The 21,887-nt window shown below is 48.4% G+C and overlaps 6 protein-coding genes and 1 non-coding gene across 7 annotated transcripts; 2 read left to right on the top strand and 5 right to left on the bottom strand.

Moving 5' to 3' along the window:
* Positions 1–660: 660 nt before the first annotated feature.
* Positions 661–4,656, top strand: Aud_005220 (serine/threonine-protein kinase; the record flags this gene model as incomplete). Its single annotated transcript, XM_043290150.1, has 5 exons — positions 661–1,244; positions 1,296–2,024; positions 2,089–4,013; positions 4,070–4,375; positions 4,424–4,656. 5 exons carry the CDS (start codon positions 661–663, stop codon positions 4,654–4,656), a joined length of 3,777 nt encoding a protein of 1,258 aa, XP_043146085.1.
* A 677-nt stretch (positions 4,657–5,333) lies between these two features.
* On the bottom strand, positions 5,334–5,957 carry Aud_005219 (uncharacterized protein; the record flags this gene model as incomplete). Its single annotated transcript, XM_043290149.1, has 1 exon — positions 5,334–5,957. The coding sequence occupies one exon, from the start codon at positions 5,955–5,957 to the stop codon at positions 5,334–5,336; it is 624 nt and encodes a 207-aa protein (XP_043146084.1).
* Positions 5,958–6,076: 119 nt separating this feature from the next.
* Positions 6,077–6,196, bottom strand: Aud_r0020. The gene has a single exon (XR_006253270.1). It is a non-coding gene; the product is annotated as a 5S ribosomal RNA (ribosomal RNA).
* A 415-nt stretch (positions 6,197–6,611) lies between these two features.
* Aud_005218 (DUF4246 domain-containing protein) lies at positions 6,612–8,744 on the bottom strand (the record flags this gene model as incomplete). The annotated part of the gene is made up of 1 exon (XM_043290148.1): positions 6,612–8,744. The coding sequence occupies one exon, from the start codon at positions 8,742–8,744 to the stop codon at positions 6,612–6,614; it is 2,133 nt and encodes a 710-aa protein (XP_043146083.1).
* Positions 8,745–10,826: 2,082 nt separating this feature from the next.
* Aud_005217 (uncharacterized protein) lies at positions 10,827–11,531 on the bottom strand (the record flags this gene model as incomplete). Its single annotated transcript, XM_043290147.1, has 1 exon — positions 10,827–11,531. One exon carries the CDS (start codon positions 11,529–11,531, stop codon positions 10,827–10,829), a length of 705 nt encoding a protein of 234 aa, XP_043146082.1.
* A 535-nt stretch (positions 11,532–12,066) lies between these two features.
* Aud_005216 (uncharacterized protein) lies at positions 12,067–13,776 on the top strand (the record flags this gene model as incomplete). The annotated part of the gene is made up of 1 exon (XM_043290146.1): positions 12,067–13,776. The coding sequence occupies one exon, from the start codon at positions 12,067–12,069 to the stop codon at positions 13,774–13,776; it is 1,710 nt and encodes a 569-aa protein (XP_043146081.1).
* Positions 13,777–16,291: 2,515 nt separating this feature from the next.
* On the bottom strand, positions 16,292–17,770 carry Aud_005215 (Zn(II)2Cys6 transcription factor domain-containing protein; the record flags this gene model as incomplete). The annotated part of the gene is made up of 4 exons (XM_043290145.1): positions 16,292–16,696; positions 16,765–17,088; positions 17,177–17,455; positions 17,639–17,770. 4 exons carry the CDS (start codon positions 17,768–17,770, stop codon positions 16,292–16,294), a joined length of 1,140 nt encoding a protein of 379 aa, XP_043146080.1.
* Positions 17,771–21,887: the final 4,117 nt, after the last annotated feature.

Raw genomic sequence — 21,887 nt, 5'->3', positions numbered from 1 at the left:
AGATTAGTGGCCAGGGAGACTCAAGGAATTCAAATCAACAAACAGTAAATGATCGGCCAGAGGAATTCAACCGTGATATGGTATGTCAATTTTCTACTAACGTGCGGCCTCTGCTTGTTGTGGGGTGGCCATGGACTGTGTTTTGGGTATGTTCTGAAAGAAAGTGACTGAAAGCTTGGATTTCTTCTGTTGTTGCTGTACACAGCTTCTCTATCGTACTCATTCGTCACTTTGAGCAGCTCAAGTCTTGCTGCGACCCTCGTTCCATTTCTTCACTTGCGACTCATCATCTCTTTTGAGCCTCGAGACGCGGGATATTCAAGGCAGCCAATACGGGAAAGAAGAAGGCACTGTTACTCCAGCATTACTGTTCGCAGTCGTCCACTCCAGAGCGCTCCATATCTAGTGTCTATCGCTACAGCCGCGTCTTTACATCTCTCAGAACGTAGCTGTCCCAACGAGCAACAATACCCGGTCAACACGTCCGATTGAATGTTAGTCCGTCATACTCGTGACTAGAGATATCGCAAGCCACATTCGCTCACTAGTCACCGAAATCAGCCCCAAGCAGACTACATAATCGCAAAATAGCAGAGAGAATCTCCACATGTGGCATTGCAACAAGCCTGTCTCGCTTCATTAGCCCGGGCTTGCCTGGCGATGGATGGGATTACCGCCAGTCCTCAGTCATTCCGTCCTCCTCTGACGGATGCCACGCATAGACTGAACAACTGTGCTACTCCAAAGATTGAAAAAGGATCACATATTGAAGTAGAAGATCTGCTGAAAACACCAGACCGAATGTCTATCGTCACAAGCCCGTTGGCAACCAGAGACAATGTGGAGATAAACCGCGCCTCTCCAAATCCGAACTCTCAAGCCGGCTCGAAAAGAAACTCAGCAATCTCTACGACTTCTAATGTTTCTGGGAAGGGGAAAAGGAAAACACACGTTGGGCCATGGCAATTGGGAAAGACACTGGGGGAAGGGGCCACGGGCCGTGTAAGATTGGCCAAACATGCAGTCACCGGCCAGACCGCAGCCATCAAGATTGTATCGAAGAGGTCTGCCGCAATTGCCCAGAGCGAAAGCATTGCAGCAATGGACCGCAATGCAAGTCTCTTTAGTGGTACGGGCACCAGACAAATGCCGTCTGGCATTGAGCGGGAGGTGGTCATCATGAAACTCATCGAGCATCCAAACGTGATCAGCCTGTACGACGTGTGGGAGAACCGGGGAGAACTGTAAGTCCAAGCCCAAGTGTCTACTATCAGTAACTGACCTTTCGTCTCCAGATACTTGGTTCTAGAGTACGTCCAAGGCGGCGAGCTGTTCCATTACGTACAAAACCACGGACCGTTACCGGAGGAAGAGGCAGTTCGCTTGTTTCGACAGATAATTGCAGGACTTGGATACTGCCACAGATTCAACATCTGTCATCGGGACCTGAAGCCGGAGAATATACTGCTGGACTCCTGGCGCAATGTCAAACTTGCTGACTTCGGTATGGCTGCGCTTCAACCAGCTGGACATTGGTTGAATACCTCCTGCGGAAGCCCGCATTACGCTGCGCCGGAGATCATCTATGGTCGAAAGTACCGGGGAGACAAAGCAGACATCTGGAGTTGTGGCATCATTTTGTATGCACTGCTAACGGGCTACTTGCCATTCGACGGGGGGGATCTTCCAAGTACTTTGCGACAAGTGAAGCGAGGCGAATACACCATTCCCGCCGAGTTGAGTGTCGAAGCGGCCGACCTTATTCAGCGCATCCTGCAAAAGAGACCAGAGGACCGCATAACGATGCATGGAATATGGATGCATCCACTTCTAAAGAAGTACGAACAGTTCCATCAGGCAATGTCACATCACTACCTCGGCCCTGCACCACCGTTGACGGCAGAAGATTGCGGGCCACCAGTACTCAGCAGACAAGATATTGATATTGATATTTTGAGAAATCTGCAGACATTGTGGCATGGCGTCAAAACAGAGGCCCTGATAGAGCGAGTTCTAAATCCTCAGTGAGTGTCCCATTCGTACCCGACGAGCTACGACACGACGAGTTGACCAGACACCTTGCCCCAGGCCCACCCAGGAACGAATGTTTTACAATGCTCTGATCAAGTTCAGAAACGAGCAGCTAGAGAATTACCAGGGCCAGCCTCTCGAGTATTCAGCCAGTGATTACCATCACATCTCTCGATTACCAGCTTCCGTTGCAAATAGGCGCAAGCATGCCCGGGTGCAAGGTGGTTCTCGGAGACAAGGTCAAAATTCAACAACAGGCAACGGCAAACAACCTCAAAGTACCCCCAGAGCCCTCAAATCCTCAGCAACCGAGAAGAGTTATGACCCATTCAGGTCTCCACGCCATATTGTCGCCACTCCCGAAGTACAGTACGCTCAGGTTACCGTTCATCGGAAGGGTCCTGAAGCAAATACCAAAGATGTGTCGGATTCTGTTCCGGATTTAGAAGATGACATGAAAGAAGGAGCCGTTGAGGATATAGAGTGTCTGCCAAGCTCCCCTTTCTCCATAGTGCCCAACAAGAAGTCCAAGGCCAGCTTCACCAGGTCTTTTCAGTCAAGGGCTTCCCACTCATCTACTCGCCGGGTTACAAATACAACACCTACACCCCGCTCTGCCAGCTATAAGAGGAACGTTCTATTTCTTCACCACCGGAATCGCTCACAAGGATCAATGTCTGCAAGACCGAAGAAGACGCGAACAAATGCCTCGGGCATTAGCAGACAAGAAAGTGAATGCAGCATAAAGTCTGACGTGGACGGCGTCCCCTTCTCAGACCGCTGTGGCAGCCCTTTGCTACCGGTACCACCTATAGTAGTTAGAGGAGCTGGGATTACTATTAAAAACTGCCCTCAAGTCAAGAGAGTTTGCGACGCTGACATTATCTGGAGAGACGAAGCGCGCAAGGTCTCTCATGAACTCAGCCAGATATGTGAAGAAGCTTTCAATGGCGGATCCTTATCGACAGGATGTACGGCCAGCATTGGATCAGAGACACCAGCGACTTCTCTTTCCATGGTCAGCGCTGGAGACTCGCAAAATCAAATTACAGGAAGCAACATCAAATCGAACCAGCCGTCCAACATATTAGGAGAATCGCCCAACTCCTATACTGCGACGGAGCTGACCGAGACTCGTCGCAAGCTAATACAGCACTCAACCCAGGACGGCACTGGGAATGTTCCAGGCTATCTATCCGCTGTTATCAATCACCTTGATCGTCTCATTGCGCAGGACAGAATAAGGGAGCGCGGGAAGCGAGACAAGATTAAGGACAACGGTAACTCTACATGCGACACCCGGCAGAGATCTTCACTCGAGATTGGTAACCTTCCCATCATTTCGGAAGAACTCAGCAACTCCTTGGCGAGCGAGAATGAGATGAGTAACGGCCAACACGTAACAAGGCACAATTCCGATTCCGCCAGTTCTATTCGGACGAAACGTCAAAGCGGTGATGGGAAAGCCACAATCCGAATGGTTCCTCATAGTTCTCAACAGTGCTTGGAGGATATTAAGCCATTGAATATCCGGAAGAAGAGACAAGTCTCAAACGAGCATCCTCAACCCAGCGAGGAAAGTAAATCCAAGGATGAAAGACCGGCTCGCTCTTCGCAGCGCTATGCGTCTGCCGACTCTCGTCAAACTCGTTTCCTCTCAGAATTGGACCCAATTCAAGAAGTGCCCAAGTCATCCGGGATGTCCGATACAAAACCGTCCGAGAATAAGAAATGGTCTTGGTTTCGAAACAGATCTCAGGGGTCTACCGAGACTAAAATGAAGACGCCTCTTGTCAAACCCATACAGCCGAGTTCTGCCACAGTAATTGTGCATGAGATTGATCCTTCAATTGACCCTGGGCCGGGTGAACAGACTGAAAAGCCCAAGGACACGAAAGGCACTTCCGACAACAAGAAGGGTGGCTTTTTCAAGAAATTTATGAAGAAGAGACACAGCGACAACTTCGATAATGGTGCAACAGGTAGGCTTCTCTATCTTTGGACCTCAACGATTCCTCCAGCTAACCATTATGTTCAGAACTCGACTTTGCAGACACTAACCCCCTGCTCAAGCGACCAGCGGAAACCGAACGCTCTTTCGACACCGAGAAGAACCAGAAGCCTGTAACCGCTGGGCCAAAATCAAACGGAAAGAGCCAGAACTGGTTCGCGCGGGTCTTCCAGATCAAGCCAGCATCAAGAGTAGTAGCTCTCAACACATCGAAACTAAAAGGTAGAAAGGACGTTTTGAAGCTACTGCGGGAATGGAAACAGTTTGGTATGGAGGAGGCGCACTTGGACAAAGCCAATGGTGTCATTCGCGCCAGAGTGGGCGAAGTGAACTGTAAGTGAGAATCTGGATGATACTTTTGATTGTTCTAACCCCTTCAAGGTCTCCGTCTTCGAGCTGTTGACTTCTCCGCCGAGTTCTACACTGTCCTAGAGCATGGCCGCCAGGCGAATCTCAGTCTTGTGCGCTTTAGGCAAGAAAGAGGCGCAGCATCATCCTTCCACAAGGTGGTCGACACTCTGGAGATGGTGTTGAAACAGCGAGGCCTACTCGTTGAGGATCCTGATCGTGCCAAGAAGATGGCACGAATCCTTGACGCTTTCCCGAATGGTTAATTTAGCATATCACGCCGTCATTTCCGTTCCTACGGCGCATAGTGGTTTGATCCATCGCATTACACATCCCTTGGGTCCATCTCTGTATCTTGAGCGGCTTTTCCTTGGTTTCTGCCACTCTTTGGTCTTTTCTCCATCTTGTAAGATCATCCATAGCATTCTGTAATCACACCCACTTTCTTACGTTTGGCTGTCAATGTGTCATTAAGCTTCATCTTGTCATGTTATCCAGGGAGTACAGAACAATCATCTACCTATATTATGCTTTGCTACTTAATTATCTGACATTCGTTTCTCATTCGTCTGTTAGAATACGTCAGTGCAGTGCTGCATCATATAATGCATTATAACACGAAATCCCTTGATATAGAAAGTAAGCTTCATGGTAGCTACCGTTCATGGCTACATCTCTGAATGCTCACGACAGTCCCCTTTACATACTGACCGGTGAGTGATGGGCGTTCTTGGCCTAGGTCCAGTCCATGATGGATCATCAACCGCATAACCAAGACCGCCATCGTAAACTGGTATCTTTCCCGGTTGCACCCTTAGACACCTATCACTCATCGAAAACGACGAGTTCAACTCTACCGTCAGCCAGAAAAGCTCGTTGATCTCGACACGCATAAACCCAAAATACCCTTCCTTTCTATGCCCAGGAGCCAACTCAGGATCAATCATAAGAACAAATCCCTTCCCTGGACCACCCCGTGCATGCTCTCCTCTGGATCCTCAAAAGCACGCATGATTGAATCCAAGCAATGGCGATCAATAACCATACACACTGCATACCGAGGCACAACGTCCCCTATCTCTGCACCCTGAGACGCAACAAGGCTCTTGAAATCCTCACGAATCTGCTCAATTGATGCACCATCCCAGCGTTCTTTATTCTCAACGATCACATTTCTGTATCCCTCATGGACAAGCTTCTCAGGAAAGCCGTGGTCCTCGGCCTTTGTATAACGGTCACCATCGAGGCGATCAATTTCCCAGTGGACATAGCGGTCAAGTTTCTCCACACAGGCAGACCAGACCTGATCGGACTCGGGGGTGTAGACCGTGCGGTAGATGAAGTAGCCCCAAGGCCACCATTTGGCGGAAGCACGACGAAGTAGTTGTATAGAAGAGCGTTGCTTATCTTTGAACCAGGGCTGCTGACGCCAGCGCTTGTGACGCTCCATGTCACTACCAGTGAACTCAGGGTGTGACCAAGGTATCGTCCAAGAGGGGTCATGAAAGAACTTAATAAGGTCAGGCTTTCCATCTCCAGAGTCTGCAGATCGGGCTGGTTGGGCCATTTTGCGGTTATGAGGGTTGAATGGTAACGAAATCGTAGGTTGCAGTAGAGAGGGAAAACGTGTTGTACATGAAGACCAGGCAGCAATGGCATAACAACGAAGCAACAAAATGCATCAAAAACATACAACAGCCGGGATTCGCTGGTGGTCACCCACCCAACTACTAACCGGCCGGCGTGTGGCTTAAGTACGGCTGAGCGGACGGGAAGCCCTGTTTTCCACACCCTATGGTCGTATGTGCTAGAATCCCTCTACTTGAGATCCATACACATTGAGAAGCATTTATGAATGGATGTGGATAATCACCATATGTTTGTTGGTCAAGACTCAACCCGATTTCGAGAATCACTGTATAGTACATGTCCATGGTCCTCTCAAAGCTGTGGAACTCTGCAACATAGACATATGCCACCGCGCTGCAGTGCTTAAATAAGAGTCGACCTGGCTGTACACATACACACAAAGTTGCTCAAACACTAGGGGTGGCAATGATTTAATAGAGGTTTTCATAGGCCCGTGCTATAGACAGGCAAGGTAGCTCTGGGTAACAATTCACCAGCATCACTAAATTACGATGTAGTGCCACTTCTTTGGAGCCATGCCAAGATTTTATGAGGAAAGAGGAATCGACACAGCATGTGAAGCCTGTTGTATCTATTTTTTTGGAGGAAAACCGTCAGTTGCGATTACTAGAAAATCTTCGAACATGTAGTCCCCCGTGGCAACGCGACTACGTAACTTGCCCATGGCTGTTTCTCTCTCTAAATCTGTTTCCTTCTGGACCTCAAGAGACTCCTGTACAGTCATGGGCAAGACTTCCATCTGCAGACCTAGCGTATCCATGACGTCCGGCAGTGGTGCTCCATGGAGATTATTGGACATCTCCCTTGCCTTGAGCCACCAGTCATGCTGCTGAGGAGGAACGTTTCTGGTGGAGCAGATCCGGTAGTGAGGATCAACTAGGTGAATCGTAATATAGCGAAGGTGGCCTGGTCTCGAAGAATCAAGCAGGGAGAATGGTTCAGCCTTGTAACGCAAGGTGTTGGGCCAGGCGAGTAACCGGCCATTGTTGGTAGTGGCAATGGAACCGAGATCCTGAAGGGCTTGCGGAGGAGGTGGAGGTGGATTCGCAGAGTAATCCCAATGTGGAATATCCCAAGCCAGTTCGATCATCTCCGGGTAAAACAAGTTGAACTCGTATTCGTTCATGCGGGCCTCTTGTTGAAAGGAGATTCGGGCCCCTCCGATGTTCTCAACATCATAGAAACACACAGCAGTCGCCACAATTCGCTCATTCAACATACCGGCCACTTGGAAGTCCGAGTCTCCCTCGTAGGAAGGTCTCTCAGGCGTCAGATCAACGCTAGACACTTTGAAAATTACCTGAAGACCATCCCCAATACCTGGCAGGTTGATGCTGTAGTACTCATGGTCGAGAATTGGGTCAAAAGGCTCGTTAGGTTCAGAGACGTTCACACGAGGCATCACCGGCTGACTGGTGTTTTTTCCTCGCTTCCATTCGTCGTATGTGAAACTAATGCCTGGCTCGGGAAGTTCATAGATATTCCTACGGCGAAACTTCTCCTCCATAACTTTGGTCAACGTTTTGGGCGAGTTCCACTGTTTAGTCGTCATGCTGCCGAAAATATCGGCTGGGAATTTGTCTGGCGAATTGTGCACACGGAGGCCCTTCAGATTGTCATATTCGGGGAGGGCAAGGTACGACTTGACTTTAGCACAAAGCTCACTCCACTGTTCGTCGGTGAAGGCTGACCTTGGAGAACGGTACAACGGGTGCAAATCAGTCCGCTTCTGAAGTCTTTCCTCTCTATGACGCTCGGGAATATCATAAGTACGAATTCGCATTGGCTTCCTTCCTTGTTTTCCAATGACCAATACCTCGTTCCAGAGAGGAATAACCTGAGCAAGGAGCTCTTCAAAGGCTTTGTATGCTCCATCCTGAACCCAGGGAAGGTTATTGATGTAAGAGGTAATCCTCGGGCGACCAGGTCCGTCTGGGAATTCCACTTCGCAAGGAAGCCACTGAAACTTGTCAGAGAAGAAAGTTGCTTTTATTTCTCCTCGCTCATCGTCTCTATGGCCATACGGGTTTTCATAGTAAGTCTTTGGTGTGAGAAAATCAAAGGAATCCTTACGGGGTATCGTCGGTCGAGGAATTTTTCGAACGCTGGTTTGAGGTGAGGGCCCGGAAGGATCAAGCCAGTGTCGTCCGCCATCAATAAGGACATGGGTCCGCTCATACACCAAGGGATGCAACGAGGGATCCACTAAATGGCGTAGCGGACTGGAATTGCCCAATTCATCAGACAACGGGGTCCAATCGTCGAGCAGTGGTTGCAATCCCTTTTGTAACTTTTGCAGGAGACTCAACGACAGTAATCTGTCCGATTTGGCAACAGGTGAGTCGCCGTCTTTGATAATAACGTAACCGGTCCGTTTGGACTCCCGGGCTTTAACTTGTAGCTCGGCTAGGCACCATTCCCACGCCCTTGAAGTGAGATCGAACGTGCAGAAAGCCTTTTGATGCCATTGTTCAGTTATTAACCCATCCGATTCGATAGCAGATTCCCAGCCAGGCTGTTCTGTGACATACTCCATGAAATGAAGCATCGACATTTCAGGCTTTGTCAACCGCGGATCGCGCCGCCAGTCGGCCACCCCATATGCGAAACGCTGACCGACGGGTAACTCATATTCTAAAGGGATTCCATTTATCCCAGGAACACGTAGCGGGCCATCGCTACGATTGCTGAGTTCAAAAGGCATCCTGTGCCAAGATAGGGTGGTCATGGGTCGGAAGAAGGAGCGCCTCAGGGCAGTTGCGCGCCCTTGCTGCCTCAGTGCGATTTGAGGAAACGACGTTGTCATTTGTCCTCGGCTCTTGAAGAGCGGAAATAAAACAGCAAATGTTAGATGGAGGGGATCAAAGAGCTACATGTGCTGGCTTGACAGTTTCCTTTTCAATAACAGGTTAGAAAGGCAGCGGGTGATAACGGTTGGTAAATTAGGCAGTTATTTGAATGAATGAGCATATCGGTACCGGTATTGCAATAATAGATAACTTCCATGGGTGTACACGACCAAGCAATACCAAGGAGACTCGGAAAGCTTCTCTAGTTCTTGGACGGATCGAGTATTTAATGAATGTCTTACTTTAATTGCGAGGCTTCAACATAGTTCAGGGCCTCGATCACTCACCTAGATCAACGCAATTTACGTGATCAACCGATAAGTCCCCCATTGGCCCGGGTTGATATCTCGCAGTCTCAGATGTAACCCAAGACAATTGACTAGGTCCTCTAGCTTGTATATACTACCACTGGACTCGTGGAAGAAGTTAAGAACAAGGTTCACTGATAACAGGATTCCTATATTTTCGCTAGTGATCAAAATGGAGGTATTACCGGCGCTATCAACCAAGGATCCGAAGTCGCATGTAAGAGCAATGATATTTTGAGTCGAAAGACTGATAGCAGTGCATTAATTTCGGCGTCCTATGAGAAAATATGATCCATATCGCACTAGTTACAGTATTTTATCGAAAATAGACAATGCAAGGTACCAGACTATCACAAATGAATTTCCACATTCTAGGAATCCCGACGGCCTACAGAGTCCAGTATCCCTGTAGGTGAAGAGAGCCCGGTCTAGAGCAATCCCACTCTTGAGCCTGAATTTGACGAGACGAGAAAAGGGGATGAGAAATTTAATGCTTTCAGGCTTCCATGGTGCAATCTCATTATCGATCATTGTAGTATTTCTGAGTGCTACATACTACCATACACCTCGTCGGCGTCAACACCATACCTGGAGAAACCAAGCACTCTAGTGAAGCACACCTCAGAAATGGTATCACCTTCGTCAGTGGCATTTGGGCTTCTTGCCATTGCCAGCATTGAGATGACTTCCGCATCCTGTTTGAATAACATCCAATACGACACCATCGGCATCTTCAGTGGCGCACCCGTCACTTTCGGATACGACTACCCCACGGCATCCGACTGCGCTTTCAAATGTGAAAAGTTGGAAAGTTGTCGTGCATGGCTCTATGTGGTTGGAGGGAGCTGTGAGCTATATCGCAGTGAGGCTGTGGGGACAACCAGGCATCCTAATTTCTTCTACGGAGTATGCAGTGGCCATATTTCGAGTGCACCTGCATCCACACCGGCTGCATCAGTGTCGGTCTCCGCTACACCTGTGTCCCAGGTCATGAAGGTGTGTATTTCTTGACTTCTTGGCGTAATGGCAACAGCCTCACCTTCGCTGCTGGTCCCATGGGGTCACGGCTAACGTCGTGGATGCTCACTAGGTCAAAGATACGATATCCCATGAGGCGAATCTCCAGAAACATAAGCACCACTCGCGCCATCGTTACAAAGCCGGACATTAGACCCCAATTTGTTCAGGAGCTGGTTGGCCATCTCCATGTCCTCAAGCAGATTATTTCAAATGACGTGTTCACATGTGTGACGATGTTCTATCAACTTCCCTAAATGTCAGGAAAAATGGAACGACAAACATAGCTTTCCAACAGGCAAAGACTGGTGAATTTTGTCATCTCGTAGCCTGAGAAACGAGTAACCGAGCTGTCTTGATTTCGCCGCCAACATCGCAGTCCAAGGCCTGTGGAAGCTCGATTTATATGTACCTAAATTTGGTGCACCAGAAGGTTTGTTTTAAATATCCATAAGCAACCTTTGTTCCTCTCTAATAAGATATGATGGCGACCTAGTGTCATTGACTTCTTTTTCTTTTAACTAATATGTGGATCGTCGAAAACTCTGCATGCCTGGATCGATCCCAGTATGTTCGACATGTGCGAAATTTGTGATATGAGATTTACATGCTTTATGTACTCTTTCTCATCGGGGGTGTCGTCTTGAGAGCCAAATCTCTGTGCCAATTCTCGCATGCCTTAGCTTTCGCTGCTATAGCGTCCGGGTCGGCCCCTCCGTTTTCCGCCGCTGTCGCATCCCAATCAGGCGCTTCAAATTTGAGGCCGGTCTCCGGTACTTCTTCCATCTTCTTGACGAGCGTGTCGGACGGAAACCTGCTCTTGAATGCATCATCTAGACCATTGTTCCTCATGATCGCCTCTTCGCGTGCCCATTGAATGTATTTGAACAAAAGCGGAATTTTCGTCATCTGTCCCTGCAGGATTTTGGGCGTATCCCCCGTCAATTTCAGGTCCAAGTCCCGTACGGTATTAATCCTTTGCACTGCCATCCGGAGGGTCTGACCATGGTTTGTGATTTCTTTCAGCTTTTCTTTCGGGAAAAGTTGGCCTATTTTGTACTTGTCCGTGAACTGCCACTGGTCAAGCATGGTCCTTAGATTGCTAGGATCAAGCATTGGATCCGTACTGCTTCCGAGGCCTGGCAATTTTTGCTCCGAAGGGGTCAGCGGGCGTTGGGTAGGTCCATTTGCCCTCCGGGACGTAGACAGCTTGCATGAATTCCCCGAAGATAGCAACTTGACGGCCACCTGTCGGCGAATGATTCGGTGCCATAACTCGAGCAGACCCGAAGGCTTGAGCGTCGAACTTGTAGGCATAGTACAGCGCTATAGATTCGAAGTACTTGGCAAACCTATCTGCTTGGACGATGCCGGCGAGGGAAACAGCCAGGAGGAAAAAGATCGAGAGTAAATGCATGGATGAGAGCGTACTGGATACCGATAAATAATTGAGATCGAACAGAAACCTAAGAAATCAAACGCAGAAACTATCCCCACTCTTATCACACAGCTTCCTTGTAAATAGCATAAAAAGGAGAGTGGAAGTGTGCGTAGAAATATCAATCCATGTTACATGGCTTAAAACATGAGCTATATGTATAAACAGGCTAATAGGATTCTGAGATAAACCATATGCTCGGTTCCTATGGAGGAATACGCCATCTAAAGGTCCTTCGGTCCCTCCGGTCGAAGCTAGCCGTACGATGGAATTCCCCGGCCAGGGGGTATGGATGCCTCTGTACGCCTTTGTTCAAGACAAAGTGGACTTCGGTCACTCTGCGCATGAGTTTCATGATTCTTCAATAATAATAGCCAGCCGCTGGGGATTCCTCTGGGATTAACACCGCGAGGCATGCCTCCCTACGCTCTGGAAGATCAAGTCTGTATTGCTGGATGGGGCAAAGGGGACTTTTTAGGTCTCTGCAACTTCAGCTGTGCACTGGGCTATTGCCCTGTTGGTGCTTGTGTTTGCACCAAGATGGGTCCTCACCCGGACAAGCCAGCAGCAAAGGGAGTTCAGGGCTACCCAGCAGCGGGAAGAGACGCCAACTTCGCGGGTCTTTGCTCTTTCAGCTGTAACTATGGCTATTGTCCCTCAGGAGTGTGTGACACGGTGCAGCATCCACTTACGATACCCACAAGGTCTCCATTTGTGCCGGATACCTGCGTGTCTGGGACTGGACAGGACTCATTTGCTGGCCTATGCAGTTACAGCTGCAATTTTGGCTTCTGTCCCATTCATCGTTGCACATGCACAGGCGTTGGACCTCTAATCGAGCCTCCGCCAAAGAACACCAGCATTACCGGGTACTCACCCTCAGTGGATGACAGCGATCTGTGCATGTTCGCTTGTCAGAGGGGATATTGTCCTTCTCCGATCTGTCAGGAGTATTCCGCCGACGATTTTGTCTGTGGAGCATCCGAGGACGACTACGACGTCGATTGCGGAGAGACCATGCCTTGCGACTTTACCAAAAGCTATGATACACTAGCTGACTTGGCCAATGTGATGGATACTATAGATCCGTACTGCACCAGTTATTATTCCATCAACGTCCTAGGTCGCATGCTTGATGATGCGATGGTCGATTATAACTCGGTCGTTGCCGGAGACTACGACAAGAAATTCAACGATTATGTCGATTACATCAAGGACACTATACCTTTGCAGCTCCGGCAGTTTCTCTTGGATTCAAACAGTACGGTGAGCCGCGGCAATAAATACTTTGAGTGTGCTTTTGATGGACCAGGACCGCGAGAAGCATGCCCCATTGACACCAATTTCTACACTGGTCGAGTTACAGTTACTTACTACCTGGTCGACGCAGATGGCTTTTACGCTGATCTGGCTGTAACATATGGGATTCAAAAGGAATGGGTGGAGTTCGGAGAGTACGACAACACTCAGTGCCGTGGTCCCGTCCTGGGCGATGAGCAATGCACAATCTATTACGGTTTCCCGCTCAAATCAAGCAATGTCACCGTGGACAACCCAAAGGATATTGTTACCAAGGCTCTGCCTGGTATTCGGAGACTCAATACGACAATTGCCCTGACGCAGCTCGAGATCAACGCGGGAACATGGACTGGTGTTCTGGACGATGTGATCCAAACCATCTCCACGGCTGTCTTTCTTGTTCAGCAAGCCATTGATTCTATGAAAAGTGTCGTGAAGATTGCAGATGACTACGAAGACGAGAAGGAGAAGAGACTGGTTGAGACCATCCTTGGCGTTGTTCTTCTCGTCCTGCCATTTGTGGGCGAGCTGGATTATTTCACGGAGAGCATGGTCGTTCTGGGTCGCATGCTGCGGCTTGCTACTGACGTTGGTCTTGTGGGAACGACTATATATAGCGTTGTTGAGGATCCATCGTTGGCTCCCTTTACCATTCTCACGGCACTGATGGGAGGTGCCAGAACACCGGAGACATTTTCGACCACCGCTGCTGCGCGGCGAAAGATGACTGACGAGGATATTGAAGCTTTAGGGCCAGTGTTCAAAAACAACAATATGAATTACCAGAGCGTCGCTGGACAATGCAGGAAAGAGCTGAGTACATAGCGTTCCCGCCTTAGATCACTCACCAAAAGATCCTTTCTGTATATTAGAATTCCTCAGACATCAATCGACACCATGACTGATGGACATATGAATATGAGGTAACTTTTGTGCCATCATCCAATGGGTTTTCTCAATAGGTCGTATTCGCGAGATTCTCCTATTAATCATATCGCGAAATAATGTTATACTTGAACCGAACAGGAAGCATAATGTTGTCCGCTCCTCAATAGTCCACAATATAAATACATGCATTTGATATTTTCTATGATTGTAACTACAGATTTAAGAACAATGAGTTATTATATAGATAAATGATAAATATTATGCCTTCTAGATTTGCTAGTAACAGCCCTTATTAGTAGACAGAGGCACCCTTGTAAAAGGGTAATCCTATCATTCTTTTCATCCATACTTTGTGGATGTTGTTGACCATGTGGGAAGAGACAGTTCAGCTTCTTATACTATAGCTACTACACATTAATCTCCTCTGGATTAATGTAGACGGCCACAGAGAGTCCATCGCTGGCTATAAGGAGTATACTCTCTGGAATTAAGATAAGGATGTCCTGCGCCTGCTGGGTGATATGTAAGATCTGAGCCGAATACTACCAGCTACAGCTAACTACGTACGAACACCCGAGGCAGGTATCTGATGTGCCTTAGCAACGGGCCGTTGCCGGCTCGGGCTGCCTCGGCCCCTACCTTAGTGAAGTGGGGCCTTGTGGCTTTGAAACTTTTGGAGCACCTGTGATTACATATGTGCTGGGATCCCTCTACTTGAGATCTATAGAGGCACTGGGTTGACATCACATTGCATGAGGCGTCCGGCGACTGAATATCCATGCTGACTCGAGCGAACAGAATCGGATGAACTCCGGTACACAGACATCGCCTTTGGCGCAGGGGACTGTCATGCGGCCGGGAGCTGGTTCTATTGTTTATACTCTAGGCCTATGCCAGGCTTCGCGATATTTGTCGGCTACGCGTAATCGGTTCTGTGGCGTGTGGATCGCCCCTTTCCGAAATATCAAGTTTGACTACGGAATACCCCCTACGGCACGAAGCCCAGTCCCCAAAGGCTCTAAGCTAAAGCAGTCAGTCAAATGCCAAGAACAGCTCCAAAGACCGATTTGACCATTCAAAAGGATTGACTGGTAAGCACGTTACTACCGTGAACAATGCCAAATCCCAAAGATATCAAACACTAAACATGTTACAGATTCGCAATATAAACTGATCAGACAGCCACCCAGATACGAAGCAGACAGAAACGAAAAGAAAATACAAATAGTTCAAAAAGCCCACCGCCGTTTTTGCAGGAAACACTTTGTACCTCCGAGAAACAAAACGCAAAGAACTCAACGAACATAACGTTTGGCAGGAACGCAGAAGACAGACAGCCACCCGAAATGTAATGAACACTGGATAATCAGAAAAGCCGCCAACACTCGTCGCTGGTTAGGGAGAAAACGGAGGAAATATTAAAATGCGAAATCAACAGGTGGATGCAGCGCAATGCTAACCACTCAATGTCAATAGAGCACGCGTCAAAGAACGCTTCCAAAGACACACTCCAGGGACCGAAGAGTCAAAGGGGACTGAGTCATGAGAAGACATGCCAGCGCAGAGCAATATGAGATAAATCGCTAGGTCATCTCTCACAGTTACCGAACCTGCGCCTGAAAATGGAAAGCAGCGAGAAGAGGGATTATTAACATGACGATGCATCAAGGCAGAAAACAAGTGGAAAACAAAGCCGAAGGAAATATCCATTAGTGGGTCGCCCCTATGGTTTATAAAGCGGCGTGGAAAGACGGGGTTTGATAAGTTAGAGAAGTCGAAAAATGTGAGATCACCGACGTCCTCGGTAGAAGCAGCTGTCAAGGGAAAGGCCCCGGCAGAAGACAGTCATGACCCTCAATCCCAATGTCTAATTCGTGGAATTCATAACACTCTTGATTCTCGTTTCCATGGACTCGTTTCAAGCCGCGATTCTGATCATGGCATTGCTGTGGCCAAGACTCCTCATCCACTCATTTCGAAATAAGAAGCCCCTTCTTCCTCATTAACTCACCCTTTCGCGCTCTCGCCGCGCGTAAATTTGTCTTGCCCGCCCCCCACTTCAACTTGCCTTATTCGCCTCAGTAAATAGGTCAACCGGCTATGTTCGCCAATATCTGTTATTCCTTGGGGATTTGTCGTCTCGGCAGCATCACCAAAAACCAACGTGCCATGGACCATTTCCAAAAGCTTCGGAACGTAACGGGGTCGGCCCATCAGTCACCACCTCTTCTCGATCAACTGAAGTTCGACACAGCCCCAAGCGACAAAAGAAAAAAATCTATGCGCATCATGTGAAAACGATGTGACCAGCACGAAATCCTCCGCGTGAACAAATATCAAAGTGGTATCAATCTTATCCCGTCTATGCGAACCTTCAGACCTTGGCAACCAACCCCTCAAGAACTGAAGACCTACAGCCAGTAGGTTTTATATATCCGTTCCGGATTAGTGCTTACTGGTTGAGGCCCCGACGATTCAGCGCATTTAGCATATCGCTATCGGTGCTGGAACGACCCTGGCTGTCACCGGGGTTCAACATATCACGAACATTCAGACCACCTCGAGACGAACTGACCGAACCTCCAGGAGTTGAGGTCGGTGGAGGAGTCATCGCAGTTGGAGCGGTGTGCAGAGGAGGATACGGTGAGCTGTGTGGGGAAGAGGAGTGACGGCTATCGTACGGGTAGGCAGATTGCGGCGAAGGACGCCGATCATGCCCCGGCGGAGGGGGGTAGTAAGGACTGGGAGCGGCGTGCGCCTGATAGGCAGGTGCTGATGTCGCTGGGGTCACTGGCGCAAGGTTGGTCGGGTCAGGATACTCGAAACCGGAGCCAGAGCCGCGGCGGCCGGTAGGTCTCTGTAAGATATTATTGGCATCCCGAGTTTTCAAGCTTCCAATGAACATGGGCACTACTTGCAACTTACGTGATCTGCGGGCACTGCGGATGTAAGGGGTGGCGGTGCGGTTCCGTACGGATGTTGGTACATTCCTTGAGGCGGCGGAAGGGTAGTATCAGCAGGAGGCTGAGGTTGCTGCTGAGGCGGCAAAGGCTGGCCGTGGGCTCCATAGAGCATCACTGGAGGACCAGCGCGGCCGTTTTGAGGGTTTCTGAGATGAGGATAGGCAGCGTGTGCTGGTACGAAAGCCTGTGCCTGGGACGAAACCGGAGTGAACATGCACTCTTGGTTGAAACGGATACAGTTGCTGCAGCGTCCATCCTGAGAACTTTCAAATCCCGAGCATCGAATCTGTCGGAACCAGAAAACGACTGTCAGCAAGGCTCTGTTAAGTGATATCCTAATGTGCCAGCAAATACTCCTCTGGCATTGAACGCACCTTGCGTCTGCGGCAGTAACGACAGGCAATAGCGGTCCGCTGTCTAGGAGCTGCGGCTTGGTATACAACTTGAGGCTGCGGTGGAGGAGCTGGCTGAGCGTAGACATCCGGAGGGCGGTAGGCGCCAGGAGGAGGAGGGAGTCTGTAAGGGTCCTGAGCACCCTGCACATGAGGGTGGATGGTGGCCATGTGGGAGGTAGGCGGGAACTGTGACGGGGGTGGTGGTTGATGCGGATACGGGTGGTCTGCGGTTGGAGGAGGATAGGAGGCCGGAGGATACTGAAGCGGTCAGTTTTGAATATGGAGAACGCGCTTTCGTTAAGCTCAGTTGCTCAATAGAGTATATGTGAACAGGAACGAGAAACGGCAAAGCTCTTAGCGGCAAGCCGTCTGGCCAAGAATGTAGCTAAATAGTGCAACGAAAGCGACAGGGAAGGACAGGCCGAAATATATAAAACTCACAGTGTATTGAGATGCTGGCGGATAGTGAGCTGGAGCTGGATTATCCTCAGGCTGACTAGAGTTCCACTGGGGAGGCGGTGGATACTGTCCCTGTCGATTAGGGTCGCCAAATTCGTGGGGGTTGGTGGACATTTGTAGGCGAGGACGAGACGAGGCTGCTTAAGAGAGCGGGAAAAGGACGGGGGAAAGGGCTGAGAATAAGAGGCGAATGCAGGATGATGTGAGTCGCAAAGTCACGCCCAAAGCTGTTGTTTGGTCAACTTGTCAAGGAAAGACACAGCAGGGGTCTTGGTGACAGGGCGTGTGCCCGGTCGTACGTATGAGCGAGTATGTATCGGTAAAATGTATGTATGCAGCCCGTATGTATGTGTATCTGTATGTACGTATGTCTGTCTTTGCGTGTGTGGATTCGTAAATGTGTAAGATGACCAGGATAATGACGGAAAAGAAAAAGGAAAAAAAAAAAAAAAAAAAAAAAATGAAAAAGAAAAAGAAATGCGGAGACCAAGTTCTGGTCACAGTACACACAGGTTACGACCAAATCAGAAGAGTTCCAGTTTCCGTCGGGTGATTTACAAAGCTAGCATAGCCTCGTGGTCACGCTGAAGCCGGAGAGGCGAATGAGCGAAGGAAAACCAATCCGTCAAGGATAGAGTTGGAGAGAAGGAGAAAGCGACGGAAACACTAGGCCGGGGCGGAGAGGAGAATGTCCTCTTGCAAGCCGAGAACCGGAAAGCAAGTATAGATAGAAGAGATGATCGAATGGTAAAAGAGTAGGAGCGAAACGAAGAAGTAAGAAGAAAGCACAATGGTGGAAAAAAGATAGAAAAAGATGAGAAGAGGATTGGAAATAAGTCGAAGCGAAGAGCCTCGGGGGATTTTAGCTATGACGTGAGCGTTTGAGTGGTTCCAATGATGCTCAGGAAGGGAAAGAAACTCTGGTTCTTCCTAGGGAGTCTAGGTACACAAATATGGTACGGATGGGGACGCCTAAGGTGTTGTTTGTTGGATGAAAAGAAATAATAATAATTCATAGTGAAGGTGGAGAGGAAAATGGGGAAAAAAAAAGGGAAAAATGGAGTAGGAAAGCAAAAATAATAAAAATAAGGATAAAATAAAATAAAACCTCAATAATAATTTTTAGTACTGTCGCGAGTATGTACCGTAATTTATTACCTATAAATCAGTGTGGAGACCAGATGCATAAGCGGCCGAAATAAAGGGGGGATAAAGCCAGGAAAAGTGCAAGGAAATTTGGCAATAATGATACAGAGTATGTTCACAACACTAAGAAAGTGAGCAAGAGAAGTGACGGATTAAATTGAAAGGAATAAGGATAGACAGAAGTCTTTGTGCTTACTTGGCACTCCGCAGCTAATTGCTGGAAAAAGCAAACAACAGGAAGAAGTTAGCAGCACCGAGGCTGGCAGTAGCGCGATGCAAGTGTCAGTATAGATAATAATAAAAAGTGCAAAAAGGTAGAAAAGCGCCAAAGCTACCTGCTTATGTGGAGGACGACCGGTCAGGTCAGCTCATCAATGGGGGCGAACAATGCCTTAAGGAAGGAGAAAGGTAGAAGAGCAGCTGAGGCTGGAGAACACTGATAATTCTTCCACTATTCAACAGAAGCGATGAGAAGGGAAGTCTGAACGAGAACTGATGATCACTCGCTCTACAAGGACAACAGAAGAATATAAGGGCCTGGAAAGTGCTAGCATTCAGGTGCGCCTTCTGTTTTATATTGTAGCTACCTCTTCAATATCTTGTCTCGAGATCTTTACCTTAACCAGCTTCATTCTTTCAGATTAATGGTGATGATGCTATCGTAGCCTGAGCATACAGTTGTGGCGCGTCATCCAAGCTAAGCGACTTGGCGCTGCAATCAGAACGATGACCTCGTTTTTCAGACGAACTATCTACCATCTCAAGGAAATATGAATATCTGGATCGCCCACTCATCGGTCCGTCCGGAAGGCAAAAAGTGAAAAATAAAAAATGGCTGGATCACCTTTTGAGGATGTCAAGCAGAACACGTGACGACCACAGGGTGGCCACGGCTGGGCGGATAGCGGACGGGCGGGAACACTCAAAGATGGAGATCTGAGAGAGGGGGAGACTAAGAGGAAAACTGCATGAAATCCTGGTTAAAAATGACAACTAAAAGATTTTGCTCTAGATTAGTGAGCCATGCTGCAATATTACTAATGAAGCTATGTGGAAGCTCCAGGCACGCCAAAACTAGACCGCTAGCGTGCAGCCGACATTGGCCTTCGACCAAGGATGCGAGTACTAATTTCTTCATCCCAGGTAAGATGTCAATCACGAGCAAGCAAAGATGAAGGGATTACAAAGTGATTGGAAGTTGATAGACATTGTGGATAGTTGAATGCCGGAATCATTTGCAATAATATTAATGTTGGAATCGAAGTAAGGCCAAAACCAAATGCAGCGAATAACACAAAGAAGTGGGCGTACGAGACTTCTGATTGTACCTAGATACTAGGGAAACCCAATGAAAGACGGACGGTACAGTGCGCAAGACAAGGTGGGCCGACCGAATCAGCGCGCCAGTGACCCATAGACATGGACGGGGACTCTCCCAAGACGCAGCTAAAGCATTCATGGTTCCATGGGGATCAGCTGAATTGCTGTAAGCCTTCAGGTTGGGCGTTTGGCAGTCCTGCCAGCCACTCAGGTAGCGTCATTCGCACAGGCTCGAGCCTGAAGAGGGGGGAGCCCGGCAAACATAAAGTTTGGCCTGGGGAGTTGGGAACTTGGGAAACCAGACTAAAATGGCGTAGTGCATGACCCCAGTGGTACTACCATAAGTACTGGGCTGGCTACCTGGCTAGAGGATACGCCGGGACGGGTAAAGGCGCCGTGACGGGACTCCACCAACCCGTTGCTTCGAGTCTTTCCGTCTCTAGTAGGTGGACTATTGCCACATACAGTAAATACAGTATGTTTGGTATTTTTAGTAGTCCTTTGATTTGATTAGAAGTTGGATAGAGCGTCAATAATCATTCAAATAAACGATATATTGAGCTGATACTTCTACTACACCGTAGTGATTACTACACATATGTGTAGACTAATACTCGAAAATGATTCATATGACCATTGATTCATGGGTGCAGAAATAGCACTAAATTCACGCGTGAGAACTAGCCCCTTTTAAGTACCTGAGCCGATGCTCTGTGCTTTACGGAGTGCACAAGTACAAGTATGTACTTGTACCAGATAGGAAATACCTGCAGTAGTCATACGTACCTAGATACTTGAGTATCTGCATTCCATACTGGTCCAAAGTATAATGAGTCATTATTAAGGGACTTCATTTCTCTGAGATAGTGTTTGTGGGATCAAGTTTTCTTAACATACTGAGTACTCAGTTCATTCTTTGAAAGTACTTGGGGCTGTTATCCCAAACCCTATGAAAATGATGACATTGGTCAATAGTCCAAAATTGAGTTCGGGGAGGATAGCTTCGGGTCTCTGGAGATAGCCCATAACCTACATGGCAGATCATGAATCCAGTCCTAACTTGTAACATATTTAGCCCCCGAGTCCTTGGAAATGGGCAGAATGGTACGTTATAAAAGGGTGTAGGTCACAGAAACCCTGGACTAATCGAGGCGGTCGCAGTCTAGTAGTTGGAGCAGAAATTCTATATTATCCTCATCTAACAGTACCGACAACCATCCAATACCTCGCGGATCACCATTCAAGGTCGCCGTCAATCCAGATAACGTCCAGTAAACCCTCACTCTTTGATTCATTTGTAAGTTGATCTCCTAAAAGGCGACGATTTTCTAATGATAATAATGATTGGTCAGATGCGGTACAACATTGTAACTTAAGCCCAAGGTAGTGACATGCACCTACCAAAGGCCCGGGAGCGACGTGCCATGCATGGCTCATCGCGACCCAGCGGTTTTCTGATGGCCACAACGTCCCGCAGATTCCTTCCGTGTCTTTACAGTCTGCAGGCTAGCAATCTGAGCCACCTTCCTGCATAGAATACCAAACCCATGGTTTCTGAATTCGTCCTACGGAACGCAGTAAGGTGAAGTGAACCGAAGACAGAAGACGAATGGTTCTCGCAAGCCTCTTTCGCCTTCAACCTGCGGTCGTCAGCCTGGTATGCAGTCTTTCCGGAAGCATGGAGCTTTGTACCATGGTTGAGTAAAACTTAGTCTACCAGACTTCAGATGAATCTTTCTCTTCTTGTCGGGTTTAATATGTTTTT

This window comes from Aspergillus udagawae (genome assembly GCF_001078395.1).
Source record: "Aspergillus udagawae IFM 46973 DNA, scaffold_3, whole genome shotgun sequence".
In the NCBI taxonomy this organism is placed as follows: Eukaryota; Fungi; Ascomycota; class Eurotiomycetes; order Eurotiales; family Aspergillaceae; genus Aspergillus; species Aspergillus udagawae.
Note: the sequence above shows the minus strand (reverse complement) of the source record. Positions and strands in the feature narration are given on the sequence as shown.